This window comes from Monopterus albus, unplaced genomic scaffold (assembly GCF_001952655.1).
Source record: "Monopterus albus unplaced genomic scaffold, M_albus_1.0 scaffold10.1, whole genome shotgun sequence".
Taxonomy (NCBI): domain Eukaryota; kingdom Metazoa; phylum Chordata; class Actinopteri; order Synbranchiformes; family Synbranchidae; genus Monopterus; species Monopterus albus.
The window spans coordinates 623,306-637,526 of record NW_018127890.1 but is presented as its reverse complement, the minus strand read 5'-3'; the positions used below and the strand labels follow the sequence as shown (position 1 = coordinate 637,526).

Below are 14,221 nucleotides of genomic sequence, written 5' to 3'. Positions count from 1 at the left end.
CAGAGAGAAAGAAGACATATACAAACTGATATAAAAGTTATTTTTACACAGAGATTAAAAACGCAGTTTACGTGTTGGTGTTTTGAATGAATAAGTGAAATCCGGAATTTCGCTCAGTACCCGTCCACTTAAGACATTTCCGGGACACGTCGATTCCTTAAACAGACAAACCAATGCCTAGCGCTTGCTCTTAACATCGAGCAACCGTGGTCCACGGATAGCTAGTCAGCGAGCGATGGAGAGGGGAGGCAGGGTGTTGTGGGTGAAATATGGGCCTGTTGTGTCCTTGTTTATAGTTCTGTTGGCTGTCTGGTTCCGGTCACCTCAGAATGAAGTACTGGACGACCGGCTGGACACGGTCCTGTCCTCGCTGCTCCGGGCTGAACGCAAAGTCGGGACGAACAACGTCGCCAGACGTAAAGTGGCCATTGGTAAGCGGTGTAAACTAGCTAACCTTAGCTTTTCTAAACTCATTGTAGCAGTTTATGGAGATTCTGGGTTGATAATCGATTAGGTCCGATATGACAAGCATCAGAAATAGCTGGCACTGAAGTTAGTAAATTGTTCTATATATTACGAGCGTCAGCATCAACTTGATCTTTTCCTCTTGTTGGCCCAAGATGCTTAGTTGTATACGGTTTTATTGCATGTATATCTCTTATCAGTCCCCTTTCCTCTCCTTCATCCTCAGGGTTTGGAGGTTGTGTTGACCTGATAGTGGACGGGGTGTCATTGCTTAATAAGATTGGCCTCCCTCCCTCAGACCAGCCCCTACATCATGACTACATAGAAAACGCAGAGCAGCTGGCTCAGAGCTTCGCCTACTTCTTCGCACCAGGAGCTGCTGCAGAGTAAGTGGTGTATGAGTGAATAAGAGCTGGCCATTATATAGTTCAGGTAATTAATCCCAAAGTCATATTAGGAGAAATATAGCACACGTGTTCTTGCAATATTTCAATAATCTTTTCTGTGCTGGGACTGGTTGAGTTTTCTTGTTTATAAATAAGGTGAAATCAGTGGAGAGGCCAGTATGGGAGTAATGTGCTTCTTGCACTTTGTCTTGGAGCTATCAGCAAATGCCAAACAGGTCCTTGCCTGAAGTAAGAGTATAATTATTAACAGTAGTCTCATAGTGATGTCACAAAAGCACGGATTCAATTCCCAGTGCTTTCAAAAGATATGACTGACCTTAGAAACTAGAACGATCAAATAGAAGCGAGCACAAGAGTAACGTGTAAATGTGTCCAGCGAGTGTCTGTCTGTGTGGTGTGATATGATAAGAAAGGCAGTGAAGTAGCTCCTGATGCTCTTATGTGTCTGGTAAGTAGATAAACCATTGGTGTGGCTTGAGACCTGCCAAAAGCATATTTAAAATAGTTTCTGTTGCATCCCTCGGGCTACTATGCTCCTTTCTTTGACAAACACTGTAAATGTGTAAGGTTTTTTTTTTCATAAGGTAAACAAATGTAAGTGCTCACTCTGTCTTCATTCATCTCCATCTATTTTTCACACAAAATAGATTAACCAGCTAATAGCTATGAGTTTTAAAAGCCCTGCTTTGGGCGGTGTTTGTGTGTGTGTGTGTTTTACACACTGTCACCTCATCGTTTATCAGTTAGTTGCTGCCGGCCATTCTAAGTATTTGGTGTTTCTGCAGTTGAGCCCATGTCCCTTCTCTTTTTTTTCCTGTCACTGGTGACGGCTCATGTTTCGACGCCTGTGACACTTGATCGTTGTCTGGAACGAACACCTAATGACAAGAAGCCTCCAAACTCACCATGAACAGACAGGGCAAAGAATGTATGCATACGAGTGAAAAATTAAAAAACTTCTATTAGCTGCAGAAACCAATTTCTTTTTCATCATTTATTTATTTCCCTTGCCTGGTTTCTTGTGGAATTTGGGATTATAAATACTTTATCTGCCAGAGGATGACTTGAGACCATAAATCTCAAGGACTTAAACAAAAATGTTAGTGAAATGGACAAAGAGCAGAAGTGGATTGGGTAGCCTGTGTTTGCCAAGCACCGACCAGGTCAGCTTGCATGTATAATGGGTTTATTTTTAAAAAATAAAATGTTTATTTTCCTCAGAGGGCTTTGCTTTTACTTCTGTTTCTTCTATCCCACATTTTAAAATAAAATTTATATCTGTAGCTTCAGCGAGAGACTGTGTGTCAGTATGTGAAATACAGTTGATTGTGAGATGAGCTAGAAAAGATGTTAATGTCCAAGATGCTACAGTTTGACTAACCAGGCTAACCTCATAAAATAGCATGCCTGCTGTTTCTGGTACACTGTCTCTCTTTCAGGCTGCATGCTTACTGGTTTCATGCACACACACACCACAGACTTTTTTTTTTTCCTTTCTCATTTTAAATGCTCTTGCCTTCTCTTTCTTTTCTCTTAGATGTAGTTGTCCTTTACGTTCTTGGTGTGTGTTTTGCCAAGAAGCTCCGACATATCTTCAGTTTCCAGAGCCATAAGGCATAAAACAAGTCTGTCTTGTTTATTATAAGACAAACTAGCAGCGGTAGATGAGTTTTTCAATGAAGCACACTTCACTATTTTCTTTTCTAATTATATATATATTTATGAAAAGTTGCTGTTTTCAAGTTCTGGTCTTTTTAGCTTTAACATTGTTTCACTTTTTTTCTTTGCTTTTTCCTTCTGGCAGGCGTTTCATGCTAAATGACACCCTGTTTAGTGAGCTGGTCGAGGCATCCCGCGACCTACCTGGGAACAGATGGTCAATAGGCGGCAATGCCCCGGTAATGGCTGGTCGCATGGCAACTGAGGGATGTGATGTGTTGCTAGGGGGGAGTTTCAGCACAGATTTTACTGATGTCCTGTCCCAGCACATCACAGGTAAAGAAAAAAAAAAAAAAAACCTTGGATAAGTCAATCCCATCATTTACTTCATGCAGTAATTTCCTGCTTGCACGAATCTGTCCTTCCTTTTGCACTACCTCCTATTTTTATTTTTCCCACTTTTCTTCTCTGTACTTTGTTTCTGACCTGTTATGTTCTTCTCCTCCATTCTGCTTAACCTCCTCTGTCTTCCCAGTGGCAGGTAACATAGTAGAAGAGCCAGATATTCACCTGATCCTGGAGTATCCTTCTGGAGCTAGCTGGGGGCGCTATACCTCACGTAGAGCCAACAGGTATGAGTTAGGTGAACATTTTGTGGATGTTTGGAGAATCTCTGAGGGTCATATAAGGTAAACTGTGTGTATCTGCATCTTAGTAAAACTGTTTATTTAAGTATATATGGTTTAATTTAAGGCTGTAAGGTATTTGAAGCTGAGCACATTTGGCCTTGCTTGTGTCTGTGCTCTGTAGATACATCATCCACAGTGATGACCATAATCCCTACTTGGCATCCATGGAGGAGTTTGCTCAGAAACTTGAAGACTTCAAACCAGATCTGCTGGTTGTGGGTGGGCTGCAGATGATGGATAACTTCCCCTTCCAGTTAGGTAAGAGGAAACTGGTGCCAACATCCTACAGTGTGTTGCTGTTGTGGAATGTCTGATATTAGTCTTTTGAATTGGGACAGCACTGAGCAGTCACAATTTTTAATTTAGTCTTAATCAGTTTGCTGAGAAGACCTTGATTTGTGAATTGATGCAAGTTAACATTTAATGAAGTTATTTAGTTACAGTTTTACCTTAAAGGGAGACTCAGTCCATTCTGAGTTGCATTTTAAAGTCAATAAGGTCTTGAAGTTCTTGTAAATTGTGTTTTGTGTATATTCAGTTTGACAGATTTTGGCCATAATTACACTTAAACTCCTTACTACTTTGATAATTACTGAGGTGAAAACATGTTTATGCAAGTGTGTTGACACATTGCATTGGTGCTATTTATCTATAAAATGTAGATGGTGATACCCGGTCACCACCAACTAATCCAACAAGCCCATAACAGTCAGATCTTGAATTTGGGTGTACTTTGACCAATTTTAAGTGTTTGTGTCGGTGGTTTCTAAAGACAAAAGCTAAAAGGCAAGTTAACAGTATGACCCTGGCAGGCAGGTCATAACCAACAGGCCTTTATCACTATAGGAACTGCCTGTAACTGTACTTCTACCCCTTGTCCAGGGTTCCGTGTTTGTCCTCACTGCCTTCCATCCACTTCGCAGACAAATTCCAGGAGCTATATTTCAGCAACCCTCAGAAAGTAGTACTAAATCAAGTTCCCGGTAGTTGCCAGGGGTGGGTGCTTATGGGGCTATCGAAATTTACCTCCCACAACGCACCTCCAAAGCGGGCTGAGGGTGGTGGAAACAAACAGAGAACCTGGGATGTGCATCACGCGGCTCGATACCTTTCAGTATGTTCCCATAATAGAAAAACCCCTTTAATGTATTGTGGTCTATTTGTCAGATTGGCTCATATTTCTCTAACTGAAGCCTAAAATTCATTTGTGATTGTATATACAGTAAATGCCTGTAACAGTTTGTCTGATAAAATGAGCTGAAATGCAGGTTAATGACAGCACTGTGAGATAGGCTGACAAGGAAGTGAAGACCAAGAGTTAGTAATCACATCCAATCCTTCCTAGTTTGTAATGCAGAACAGACAACCTAAATTAGCCTTTCAGGTTCAGGTTTTTGTAAGTTCCAGGTCAGCAAGTTAATGTTGTAGAAAATGGGGCTAAACATTTTACTGTGCATCAGACTAGGTACATCATTTGTACCTTTTGTCTTCCTTTCCTGTTCTTTTGTATCCTTCCATATTTATCTGCTTTACTCCCCTGTCACCTCTGTCCTTGTTTTCTTCACTACCTGAATACCTTCTGCATTTTTTCCCTCATCTTACCTCCATCATTCCAGGTGAGCGGGATGCTCTCCTCTCCCGCCTGGCGAACCTGCTGTCCTCCTCCTCACCTCAGATTGGTGTCCATTTTGAGATGGCCAGTTTCGTAGAGGAGAGTATAATGGAAGATCTCCTTCACTATGTCATCCCCCATGTATGTATGACTAAAATTAACACATCCATTTGCACATTACTTACAGTCATGACTTGGCCACTAATAACTGCTTTAAGCTGAGTAAGCCTTTAGCACCATCATATTCCAAACTTTTAAAGAGCCCATGGAATGCTGATTTTGCTCATTCCCAGCCATTTAATGCTTAATCTTGGGTACCTCTAGATTAGCATTGCAACCATCAAAACTCGAAATAGTCTAATTATTTTAGAACAATAAAACCAGAGAACCTCTTCGTAAAAACAAGAGGATAGTTCATGAACGAGCACAGCTCCTGCTGCTGGTGTTGTTTTGAAAGGTATAACAGCGAGTCCCTGTACAGGAACATTCTCGGACGTGCAGTAACCTCAGGCCCTGTATTTTTCTCCACATCCTCTGGTCACAGTGCAGCAGGAGGAGGGAAAATATATCCACAAAACCAGGCGCAGTCCAAAGATTCCATTTCTACAATTTACAACTGCCTGGAAATTATTACCATTCAAGGAAATCCTTAAAACTATAATGTAAGACACTCAGTTTTGTTAGAAAAAAGTCTTGCGAGGGAGGGTTTGTGAGATGTGTATAAACAGAGTTACTTCTGCATAGAAATACTAGAACATATGTTCACCTTTATTTTATTTTTTTTTTACTCTTTAGGTCACGTCTAAGATGAGAATTCATCATTGTAACTGTAGATAAGTCAGAAAACATGGAAAAGTGCCATGGGCTCTTTAAGGCTGGTGTTATGATTAGTAATTATTCATAGTTAAGTACATAGTAATGCTTAACTAGTTAAGCATTTGTCGCCACGCTTGACACAATCAGTACGCTGCCATAGAACTGTTCTCCAGAAACTTTTAACAATGTATTTTCATTGTATTTCTTTACTGCAATTATCACAGCAAGTGGAGTTCTTCCACAGCTCTGCAAAAGAACATAGGAGTGCATATCTGTGTGAGACATCCACCCAGATACTGATTTGTGTAAAAGTGCTAAGTGGTTTCCTGATACGTTTGTTCTTAAGTTATTCAGTGATATAAAAAGAATGTACTTCAGATGATTTGGCAGCCTGATATGGCGGCTTCACTTTTCTTTGCTACTATGCAAAATGCATGATAAAAACAAAAATGGCCACCCCATCTTCAACATTTTGGCTTCACTTTTTCATAGTGGCAGAAAGTGGTGATGTCATCCATCTTTATGTGCAGTCTTTTCAGAATGCACTGCACCATGTTGCACACAGTGAAAGAACAATAAAGGGTTTTGTCTGTTTTTTCAAAGATGCACAATTCAGTCAAATGCATGTCTGTGCATTAATCGTTCATCCTGTTTCTGCTTTCCCAGGCTGACTCTTTGGGGATGAATGAACAGGAGCTTCCCAACCTGCTCAGCCTGCTTAAAGGCTCCAACATCACAGTGCTGTCAGACCCAAACCCTCGGGTAGCTACTGTCCTTGACCAGATGAGGGAGGTCTATCGCATTCTGAACCAGCGCTACAAGGATGTCAGTGCAGAAGGCGACACAGGCGGCGCTACAGCTAAGGGTAAGCCATTAACCCGGCTCCATGTCCACACATTGGCCTTTCAGGCCATAATTGTGACACACGACTCTCAGTGGAAGAACACCATGTCAGCCACCGCCAAGGCCTCTCTCACAGCATACCGCCATGTCTGTGGCTCTAATGACATTGACCCCAACAAGGCACGGCTCATCATGGATGACTCCTTCTCTGTTAGCCGTCAGGAGGGCAGCCAGCGTATCCCCCTGCAGGAGACCAGGCCTGTCAGCTGCTGGGAGGAGGACGACTATGAGATCTGTGTAGCACCGGTGCTTGTGTGCACCGAGGTTTACCAAACTGCAGGTGGAGGGGACAACATCTCAGCCGCTGGCCTTGTGCTGCAGATCTAGAAAAGGACACTACATGGTTATTTGCGTAGTGTAGCTACATGTTGGGAAACAATGTGACTCTGGAAACTTAATCTAGGTGTGATGCAAAATGTTCGCTGGTTCTGATTGTAATGGGTATCACGCACAGGTGAACCATAAGGAAAACTGATTCACTCACAGGCGTCAGATCAGGGCTCCAGGTTAATATTTCATACTGGTGGCACCACCTCTGTTTTGCAACATAATGCAGAAGACCGTATTTATTTTGTAAATTAGTTTAAATACACTTACCATCCAATGTGCATAGCATATATTTATTATAAAATTCAGAGAGAGGGAGACTTATGAAACACAATAAATGGGAAAAATCACTTCTGGAACAAGTTTCCAGCTCTTTTTATCTATAGCCACTTTACTGTTCTACAGTCTAGCAGTGACATGATTATAATGAGACGCTGATGATTAGGCCATATTTCAGCTGAATTATGAATTCCGCACATGCTTTGCTGTTTCTGATTTAGCCTGTTTCTGATTTTCTGTATCCCATTTTCTTCTGAAGAAGAATTTCTGCTTTTTGGCAAAGTCTACTTCATGCACAGTTCAGGTCTCTCACTCTCCAGGCTAGTGAATTTACTAGTTAAAGGAGGACTCAATGGTGGGTTTCAGCCACTACTTATTCAAACTGGGACTTCACTAGATGGGAGTGGTGCGTATGCGCAACTCAACTGTTTGATCCGTTCAGTTCACACTGCCTCTGACCTCCGTGCAACGTCTCGTCAGAACAGCTGTCTGTCATCAGGAGGACACCACGATCTTCACCTAGCTGACCGATAGCAGAGATGAACCCAACAAAAAGCCTTCATGTGGGCTCACCAACAAGAAATCAGCAGCGTTTATATGTATGAGTATATTAATTTTACTATTTCCCTATCTTGCTACAAAGGACAGGGGAAGTAAAACCAGAAAGCTTACAATGAGGCCTGATCCATCGGGATTCAAGTAAAGAGTTTCTAATACATCAATAGTCCAGCAGGCGATCTACCTGATTTAAGCGGCTGTCTGTGGCGATTACACTTCAAATGCGCCAAAGGAAAAAACAGACTCAAAGTGCAAAAAAAGGGGCCCGGGGCTGAGTGGTGTGAGTCAGTGTGGATCGGCACTATCCATAGATCGCAAGGTCTCTGTTAGCGAGACGGGCAAGTGCCAGACCTGCCTCAAACACTGCGATGAGCGTATTACAGAGATTATGACATCTGTCCGCCAGTTCTAAAGTGAGAGCATTCATTCGTGCATAACCAGTTTGCTTTGCAGTCGTAACCAGTGTGACCTTTGGAAAAACTTCAGTCATACCTTTTAAATAGATTTGGTTGCTAAATGTAACTGATCACTCACAATCTGGAGCCCTGCATCAGATGATGGAGTACAGTGGTTCTTAAAGATGATAGACTACCAAATTGTAAATGTGCGGTGTTAGTTTTATTTTATGTGTAAAAAATTGGTAAATTGAATACTATATTTTAGTAAACTGACTAAAGTCTATTGTACCTGGACTCTTCATTAGATTCTCAGTAAGGTGTGTGCATTTAGTTGGTGGAAGAGTAACATTACTTATATGTTTCTTATGTCTGTGCCTGGATGCACAGTCCTCAGATATACCCTGCCCTGTTTGGTTATAGACCCACCATCTTTGCTGAGTCACTGTAGCCCATCATCTGACTATACTGACTAATGAACTGTCCACTTCAAGGCCTTACAAGGCTTGACCTTCAGTCAGGATGAGATAGAGGGATAAGGCTTGGATAAACCAGGTTGTTTTTATACAAACACACTGATGCCTTTGGCAGTGCTTTTGGCAAAAGTTTTCTACTATGCAGTAAAGTAAACAGAGTTGTGTAATTATTGAAATCCATTCAGTAAACAAGCCTTTACCCTCTCCTGCCTTTTAGTAAATGCAGTTTCAGCAGAGCCAGCCTAAAGCCGAAAAGACAAAAACAAAAAAAAACAAACAAACAAAAAAAACATTTCAACCTCTGTCCTGCCTCATTCCCAAAGGCTCAGAAAGCTAAAGAGGTGATCACCTCCTGTTCTTCCCAATATATGTGAAATGTTTGGGTGTGTTAGACTTGTTTTAAAGGATAAGACCAATCATTTTCTATGTTATTAATTTTAACAATGCCCACACAGTCACTAAAACTAACAATGAACTGCCCTTTACTCATGGTTCATCATTCTCAGGCTCCAACCTGGATTATCTTATTCGTCTGTGTCATAGACTGCCACTGTTGTTCAAAAACAATTAAAAACACATCAGTGAAACACATCACTGCACTGGGTGATGTTTCTTCATTACAAAACACTAGCCCCGAAACCTCCAAATGACCATAATCTTTTAGAGCAAAGTAAGCAATAGTCAGCTGTGCTTGTGTGATTTCTCCACGCCAGCTCTCTAGTTTTAGTTTGCTAGCTCCTCCCACTGTCACTGAGATCTCCCATATGCACAGCTGACTCCTTTACTTCGGGTGCTGTAAAAACGTGTGGTCTTTTGGAGCAGCACTTTAAAACAAATATGCAAGTCTGGTGTTTCGTAATGAAGACACCACCCAGTGCAGTGGTGTGTTTCACCTATGTGAGTTTAATTGTTTTTGAATAACAATTGAGGTCCATGGCACAGACAAAATACCAAATCCAGGTTGAAGCCTGAGAGACATGAAGCGTGTGGGGATTATTATTAAGATACTTTTAATATAGAAAATGACCTGCCTTATTCCTCTGTGTCAGCTGCAGTGCAGTAAAGCAAAAGCAATGTTAAAAGACCACTGTTGGTATCTGGATATGATGTCAAAAATTTCCTCTCTACATCCGTGCTCTTTTGTTTCACCTGCCTTTTTTGCCCTCTTCTCGTGGTCATTCTTTTCAGTTATGTGTCATATTTGTACCTATTTAGGGACCAAACCATACTGTAGGTGGATTCTCCTGATAATGCTGGATACAGAAAACATTGTTATCTCTAGTTTAACATTTTCTAATGTGAGACTGACTTGAAGCTGTAGTGTTACTCACCATGAGGAGCGGTGGATCATACTGGAGTGATGCTTTCCACATTTAGTCTTCATCCTACTTGTCGTAGAATTAGCACAAGACTTCCCCTCAGTCTCCACCTACAAGAAAGAGCAAACCAGGGTTGGTCAGGGCTGTGGCTAAGTCACTACATGCTCACGTGTCAAAGTAACTACTTCAAAATCTTTTTAAATAATGGATCATCTGTAAGTGAAATACGGCCCTGTCTCTAAATGACAATCATCATGAACATGTTTCATTCTTTCTAGAGAGGAATCACTTTTCATCTATATTTACAGAAGTAACTGGACGTAAATGGGAATGATGTCAACCGAGTTTCTCATTATGTACTAATCAAACATTCCACCACACACCAAGCTTCAGTTATTTACTCCATTCAGAATGAACTATGTTTCACAAGTACACCTCAGCTTGCAAGTGAAGTTTTTCTTATTTTCACAATTTAATTACCTTGTTTTTCTTAAACCTGATTGTTTAATCTTTGTTTAGGTAATGAGAAAATAATCTAAAGGAATCTCAGAGACTGATTTGGTGCTGTTGTTTGATTATGCTGAATGCAAATGAGCCTTATTCTGTTGTCACTTTGTGTTTGGTGAAAAGGGAGTGTTTAATGCAAACCTTTTCTAGTACAGTAGGGTTACGTTTTATTTTCTGACATCATCTTGCACTGTGATTGAAAGCCGAGCATAATACTTCATGTTTTTACTGTGAATTGAAACCATAGCATGCATTCACGCTCATACAGAGAACTGCCTGTCGTATCGTTTACTTATCTAAGCTCTAGGTAAGTCATTCATATTCCAAAGCTGAGTTTGTTTCATGCATGTCAATTGTTCAATGAAGAATCAGCTGAGATAAAATGCTGTGCTGAAAAAAACAGTCATCGCTGTGTTTATTTTGCTATACTTCTGTCATGCTCATTCCTGTCATGACTGCAAATAGTTTAAGTTAAGGACCTAGAAGTGCAGTCTACTGAACTCGGGAATTCTTCTAGAAGCCGGAGACGAGTACTAAGGGATTGTCACATCATAATTAACCACGATGAAGGTTGTTTCCTTTCTATCTGCTCCCAACATTTAACATATTTAATATCATTTTTATATAGGTAAAATTCCTGGCGTCCGTCCGGTTACTGATTCTTGCTGTTCATATTTGCTACGTTCCACTTAACCCTGCCAAATGAAAGAGAACATACATTTAACTTAACAACTGAAGGAATTGATGATGCTGTTACAGTAGATGTTGGCAACAGGTATGTAAATACTGACATCTCGGCACAAATGTGACGAAGGCTATGAGTTTTATTGGCTGTTAACAATCTGAGTTAAAAATCGCTCATACCAACACCTTGGTAGGAGCACCAAGCTACGAATCTGAATAGACAGCTACTTTGTGTCCGCCGTGCACATTAACGCCAGCTGCTAATGTAACTTGCTAGCTAGCAGGGGGCGCCATTTAGCAACAATCAGTGGCAGTAACTAAATAAATAAACAACTAAATGAATAAATCAATCTAATGTAATACTGTGGTGACACAATGTTGTTTACAACCTCGTAAACGTGTAAATATCCTGGGTGCTGACGCCAAAACCGAGGTGACGTCATCGCGCTAAAAGTGCCTTTGATGTTGCGGTCATCACGTTGTAGACAACAACCCGTAAAAGATCACTATCTGCAGGAAACACTCAAACGTTAACACAGAGTATATTCACATCTACTTTACTGTGCTTTGCTAGTTAGACTATCAACTCCCGAGTGCAGCTTGCTACCGTATTTGTGTGATAAACCGAGACAAGTGTTTTTTTTACTGAGTAGCTTTAAGAGAACGGAAAATGAGTTGTATTCAACAAAACGACGCTTTTCTGGAGTCTTCGGACAATCGTGACATTTATTATGATTCAAGTGACACGGTGAACAACTGTGATGCTACGGGTCTGATCATACAGACAATAAAGATGCATCACGATGCAATGCTCCTCCAAATTAAGGAGCTCAAAAAACGGCTTCTCGACAATGAATGTTTGGAGGAATTGGAACGGCAAAATGACACTATGCAACAAGAAATTCAACACATGAAGGAGAGACAAAATGAGAAAGGCGCGTTTCTTGCTGTGAGACAAGAGAATGAGGAGCTCCAGCAAGAACTTAAGAGCCTGCAGGAAAAACCCCAAAGTGAATCTGCTTTGGAGGAAAAGTGTACTGCCATGAAGAAGGCAACAGAAGCAATGAGAGAGCAGAACAGTGCCATGCAAAAGGAAATCCTGGGGCTCAAGGAAAGATATCAACATTTCAAAGCTTTGGAAGATTCCTACAATGTCGCAAAAGCAGAGAATGATGCAATTAGCCAGCAGAATGATACTTTGCGACATGATATTCAGGAGATCTGCAAAGAGCTCCATAATGAAAAAGCTTTGCATAGGATGAACAATGCCATAAAAGTGTCACAAAAGACCTTGAGTCACCAAAATGATGCCCTGCGGAAGGAACTCCAGGATCTCTACAAAGAGTATGAAAATGCAAAGATCCTGGGAGACCAGTGTAGGGAACGTATGTCTCACATGGAGGCTTTGAAGAAAGAAAACGACAATTTGCAACAGCAAATCCACATCGTCAGCAGAGAGCTCCAGATCAGGAAACCTTTAAAAGTAGAATATGACGAACTGGAAGCTGTGGAGAAAGCCACGCAGGCACAAAGGAGAGTCCTGGTGAAAACGCAAAGTGAGATCTTAAAAAAGCTTGTAAATGAAGAAGACCGTTTTTCCAAATGTAACATGCTGAAGGAGGAGACAGATACCTTGAAGCAAAAAAATGAGAGAATGACTAATGACATTCAGATTTTCAAAGAGCATCTGGAAAATCTGAGGGCTTCTAACGCAAATCATAAGTCACTGAAGGCAGAGAACAGGACTCTCACCAACCAAAACAACACTCTACAAAAAAAACTTCAGGAGCTGGAGAAGCAGCTTTCAAAGGAGCGAGCCTTAGTAGAAAAAATTAATGCAATAAAAGAAGAGAATGTTGCCCTGAGCATAGGAAACAATCTCCTGTACAGCAAGACTGACAAACTCCGCTGCTCACTCCAAGGTGAAAAAGTTCTGGGCATCACCTATGATTCCCTGAAACTGGAGAAAAATGTCTTGAGCAAGCTGAATGAAGCTCTACATAAGGACCTCCAGAAGCTTCGTAAAAAACTGAAAAAAGAAAAAGCTTTGAAGGACAAGTGTACAATAATGGAGGCGACTAAAGATGAACTCAGCAGACAAAATGAGGCATTAGAAAGGCAGATTATAAATGAGGCAAAGAATAATCCAATAAAAGAAGAGAATGATGCCCTGAGAAAAGAAAATAATCTCCTGTAACGCACAACTAATGTACTCCTCTGCTCACTTCAAGGTGAAAAAGTTCTGGGCATCACCTATGATTCCCTGAAACTGGAGAAAAATACCTTGAGCAAGAAAAATGAAACTCTACGTAAGCAACTCCAGCAGCTTTATAAAAAAAACTGAAAAAAGAAAAAGCTTTGGAGAAGTGTACAACAATGGAGGCGACTAAAGATGAACTCAGCAGACAAAATGAGGCATTAGAAGAAGAAAGGCAGATTATAAATGAGCTGCTTTAAAAAGCTCTGGAAAGCTGAAGCCTGATAGGGTGGTATCACTTTTAACACCACCTTCAACTGACAGCAGTGTCTGCTAGTTACTTTACAACTTTAACTGACAGCCTTTAGTAATGTTAAAGTAAATAAACAAATTAATCAGTTAGGCAATACATTTTACTAAATTACATGACAGACCTGGCAGACATGTCATGTAATTTAGTAGAATGAGCAAATTTATTAGGCAATAGGGCAGCACAGTGGCACAGTGGTTAGCACTGTCGCCTCACAGCAAGAAGGTTGCGGGTTTGACCATTTCTGTGTGGAGTTTGCATGTTCTCCCTGTGCCTGCGTGGGTTTTCTCCGGGTACTCCGGTTTCCTCCCACAGTCCAAAGACACGTATCTTAGGTTGATTGGTGACTCTAAATTGCCCCAAATTAGAGCAAGAAAACCCCAAAACAAAACAAATTTCCTCTCCTTGAATCACTACCTTAATGTGGTTTGTGTGTCCCAATGATCCTGGGAGCTGTGTTGCCTGGGGCATTAGCCCCTGGTAGGGTCTCCCAAGGGGAGCGGCCAGAGTCAGAGTGGTTCAAAAAACTGATGAAAATGATAACTTTTAGTTGCACTACCTTGCACAGATTAGGGAAACCAGGGTATGCTGCTGGAGGCAGACCTTGGTTGGGAGCTC

At 41.1% G+C, this 14,221-nt stretch overlaps 2 protein-coding genes and 1 long non-coding RNA gene across 6 annotated transcripts in view; 2 read left to right on the top strand and 1 right to left on the bottom strand.

Annotated features, from left to right (window-relative positions):
• The first annotated feature begins 44 nt into the window (after positions 1 to 44).
• Positions 45 to 6,891, top strand: adpgk2 (ADP-dependent glucokinase 2). The gene is made up of 7 exons (XM_020589832.1): positions 45 to 431; positions 692 to 851; positions 2,677 to 2,867; positions 3,067 to 3,163; positions 3,342 to 3,478; positions 4,837 to 4,973; positions 6,315 to 6,891. Exons 1-7 carry the CDS (start codon positions 236 to 238, stop codon positions 6,876 to 6,878), a joined length of 1,482 nt encoding a protein of 493 aa, XP_020445488.1. The 5' UTR covers positions 45 to 235; the 3' UTR covers positions 6,879 to 6,891.
• Positions 6,892 to 10,389: 3,498 nt separating this feature from the next.
• On the bottom strand, positions 10,390 to 11,349 carry LOC109954480 (uncharacterized). Its single transcript, XR_002274134.1, has 2 exons — positions 11,277 to 11,349; positions 10,390 to 11,107 (listed from the first exon to the last, which is right to left on the bottom strand). It is a non-coding gene; the product is annotated as an uncharacterized LOC109954480 (long non-coding RNA).
• Positions 11,350 to 11,742: 393 nt separating this feature from the next.
• Positions 11,743 to 14,221, top strand: part of LOC109954477 (M protein, serotype 5-like) — a 10,833-nt gene continuing 8,354 nt past the window's right edge. For 2 of the 4 annotated variants that reach the window (XM_020589830.1, XM_020589828.1), the window contains exon 1: positions 11,743 to 12,522. In XM_020589830.1, the coding sequence (XP_020445486.1) occupies positions 11,767 to 12,522 (756 nt within the window). In that variant the 5' untranslated portion in view covers positions 11,743 to 11,766. Of the gene's footprint in view, positions 13,328 to 14,221 lie in introns of all 4 variants that reach the window. The other 2 variants (XM_020589829.1, XM_020589831.1) reach the window with 2 other exon arrangements.

What these genes read in the sequence shown, in the direction of transcription:
- adpgk2 (XM_020589832.1), top strand. Translation starts at nt 236, where the DNA reads ATGGAGAGGGGAGGCAGGGTGTTGTGGGTGAAATATGGGCCTGTTGTG. An exon ending in GCACCAGGAGCTGCTGCAGA is followed by an intron (nt 852 to 2,676) that starts GTAAGTGGTGTA and finishes TCCTTCTGGCAG; the next exon opens with GCGTTTCATGCTAAATGACA. An exon ending in TAACTTCCCCTTCCAGTTAG is followed by an intron (nt 3,479 to 4,836) that starts GTAAGAGGAAAC and finishes CCATCATTCCAG; the next exon opens with GTGAGCGGGATGCTCTCCTC.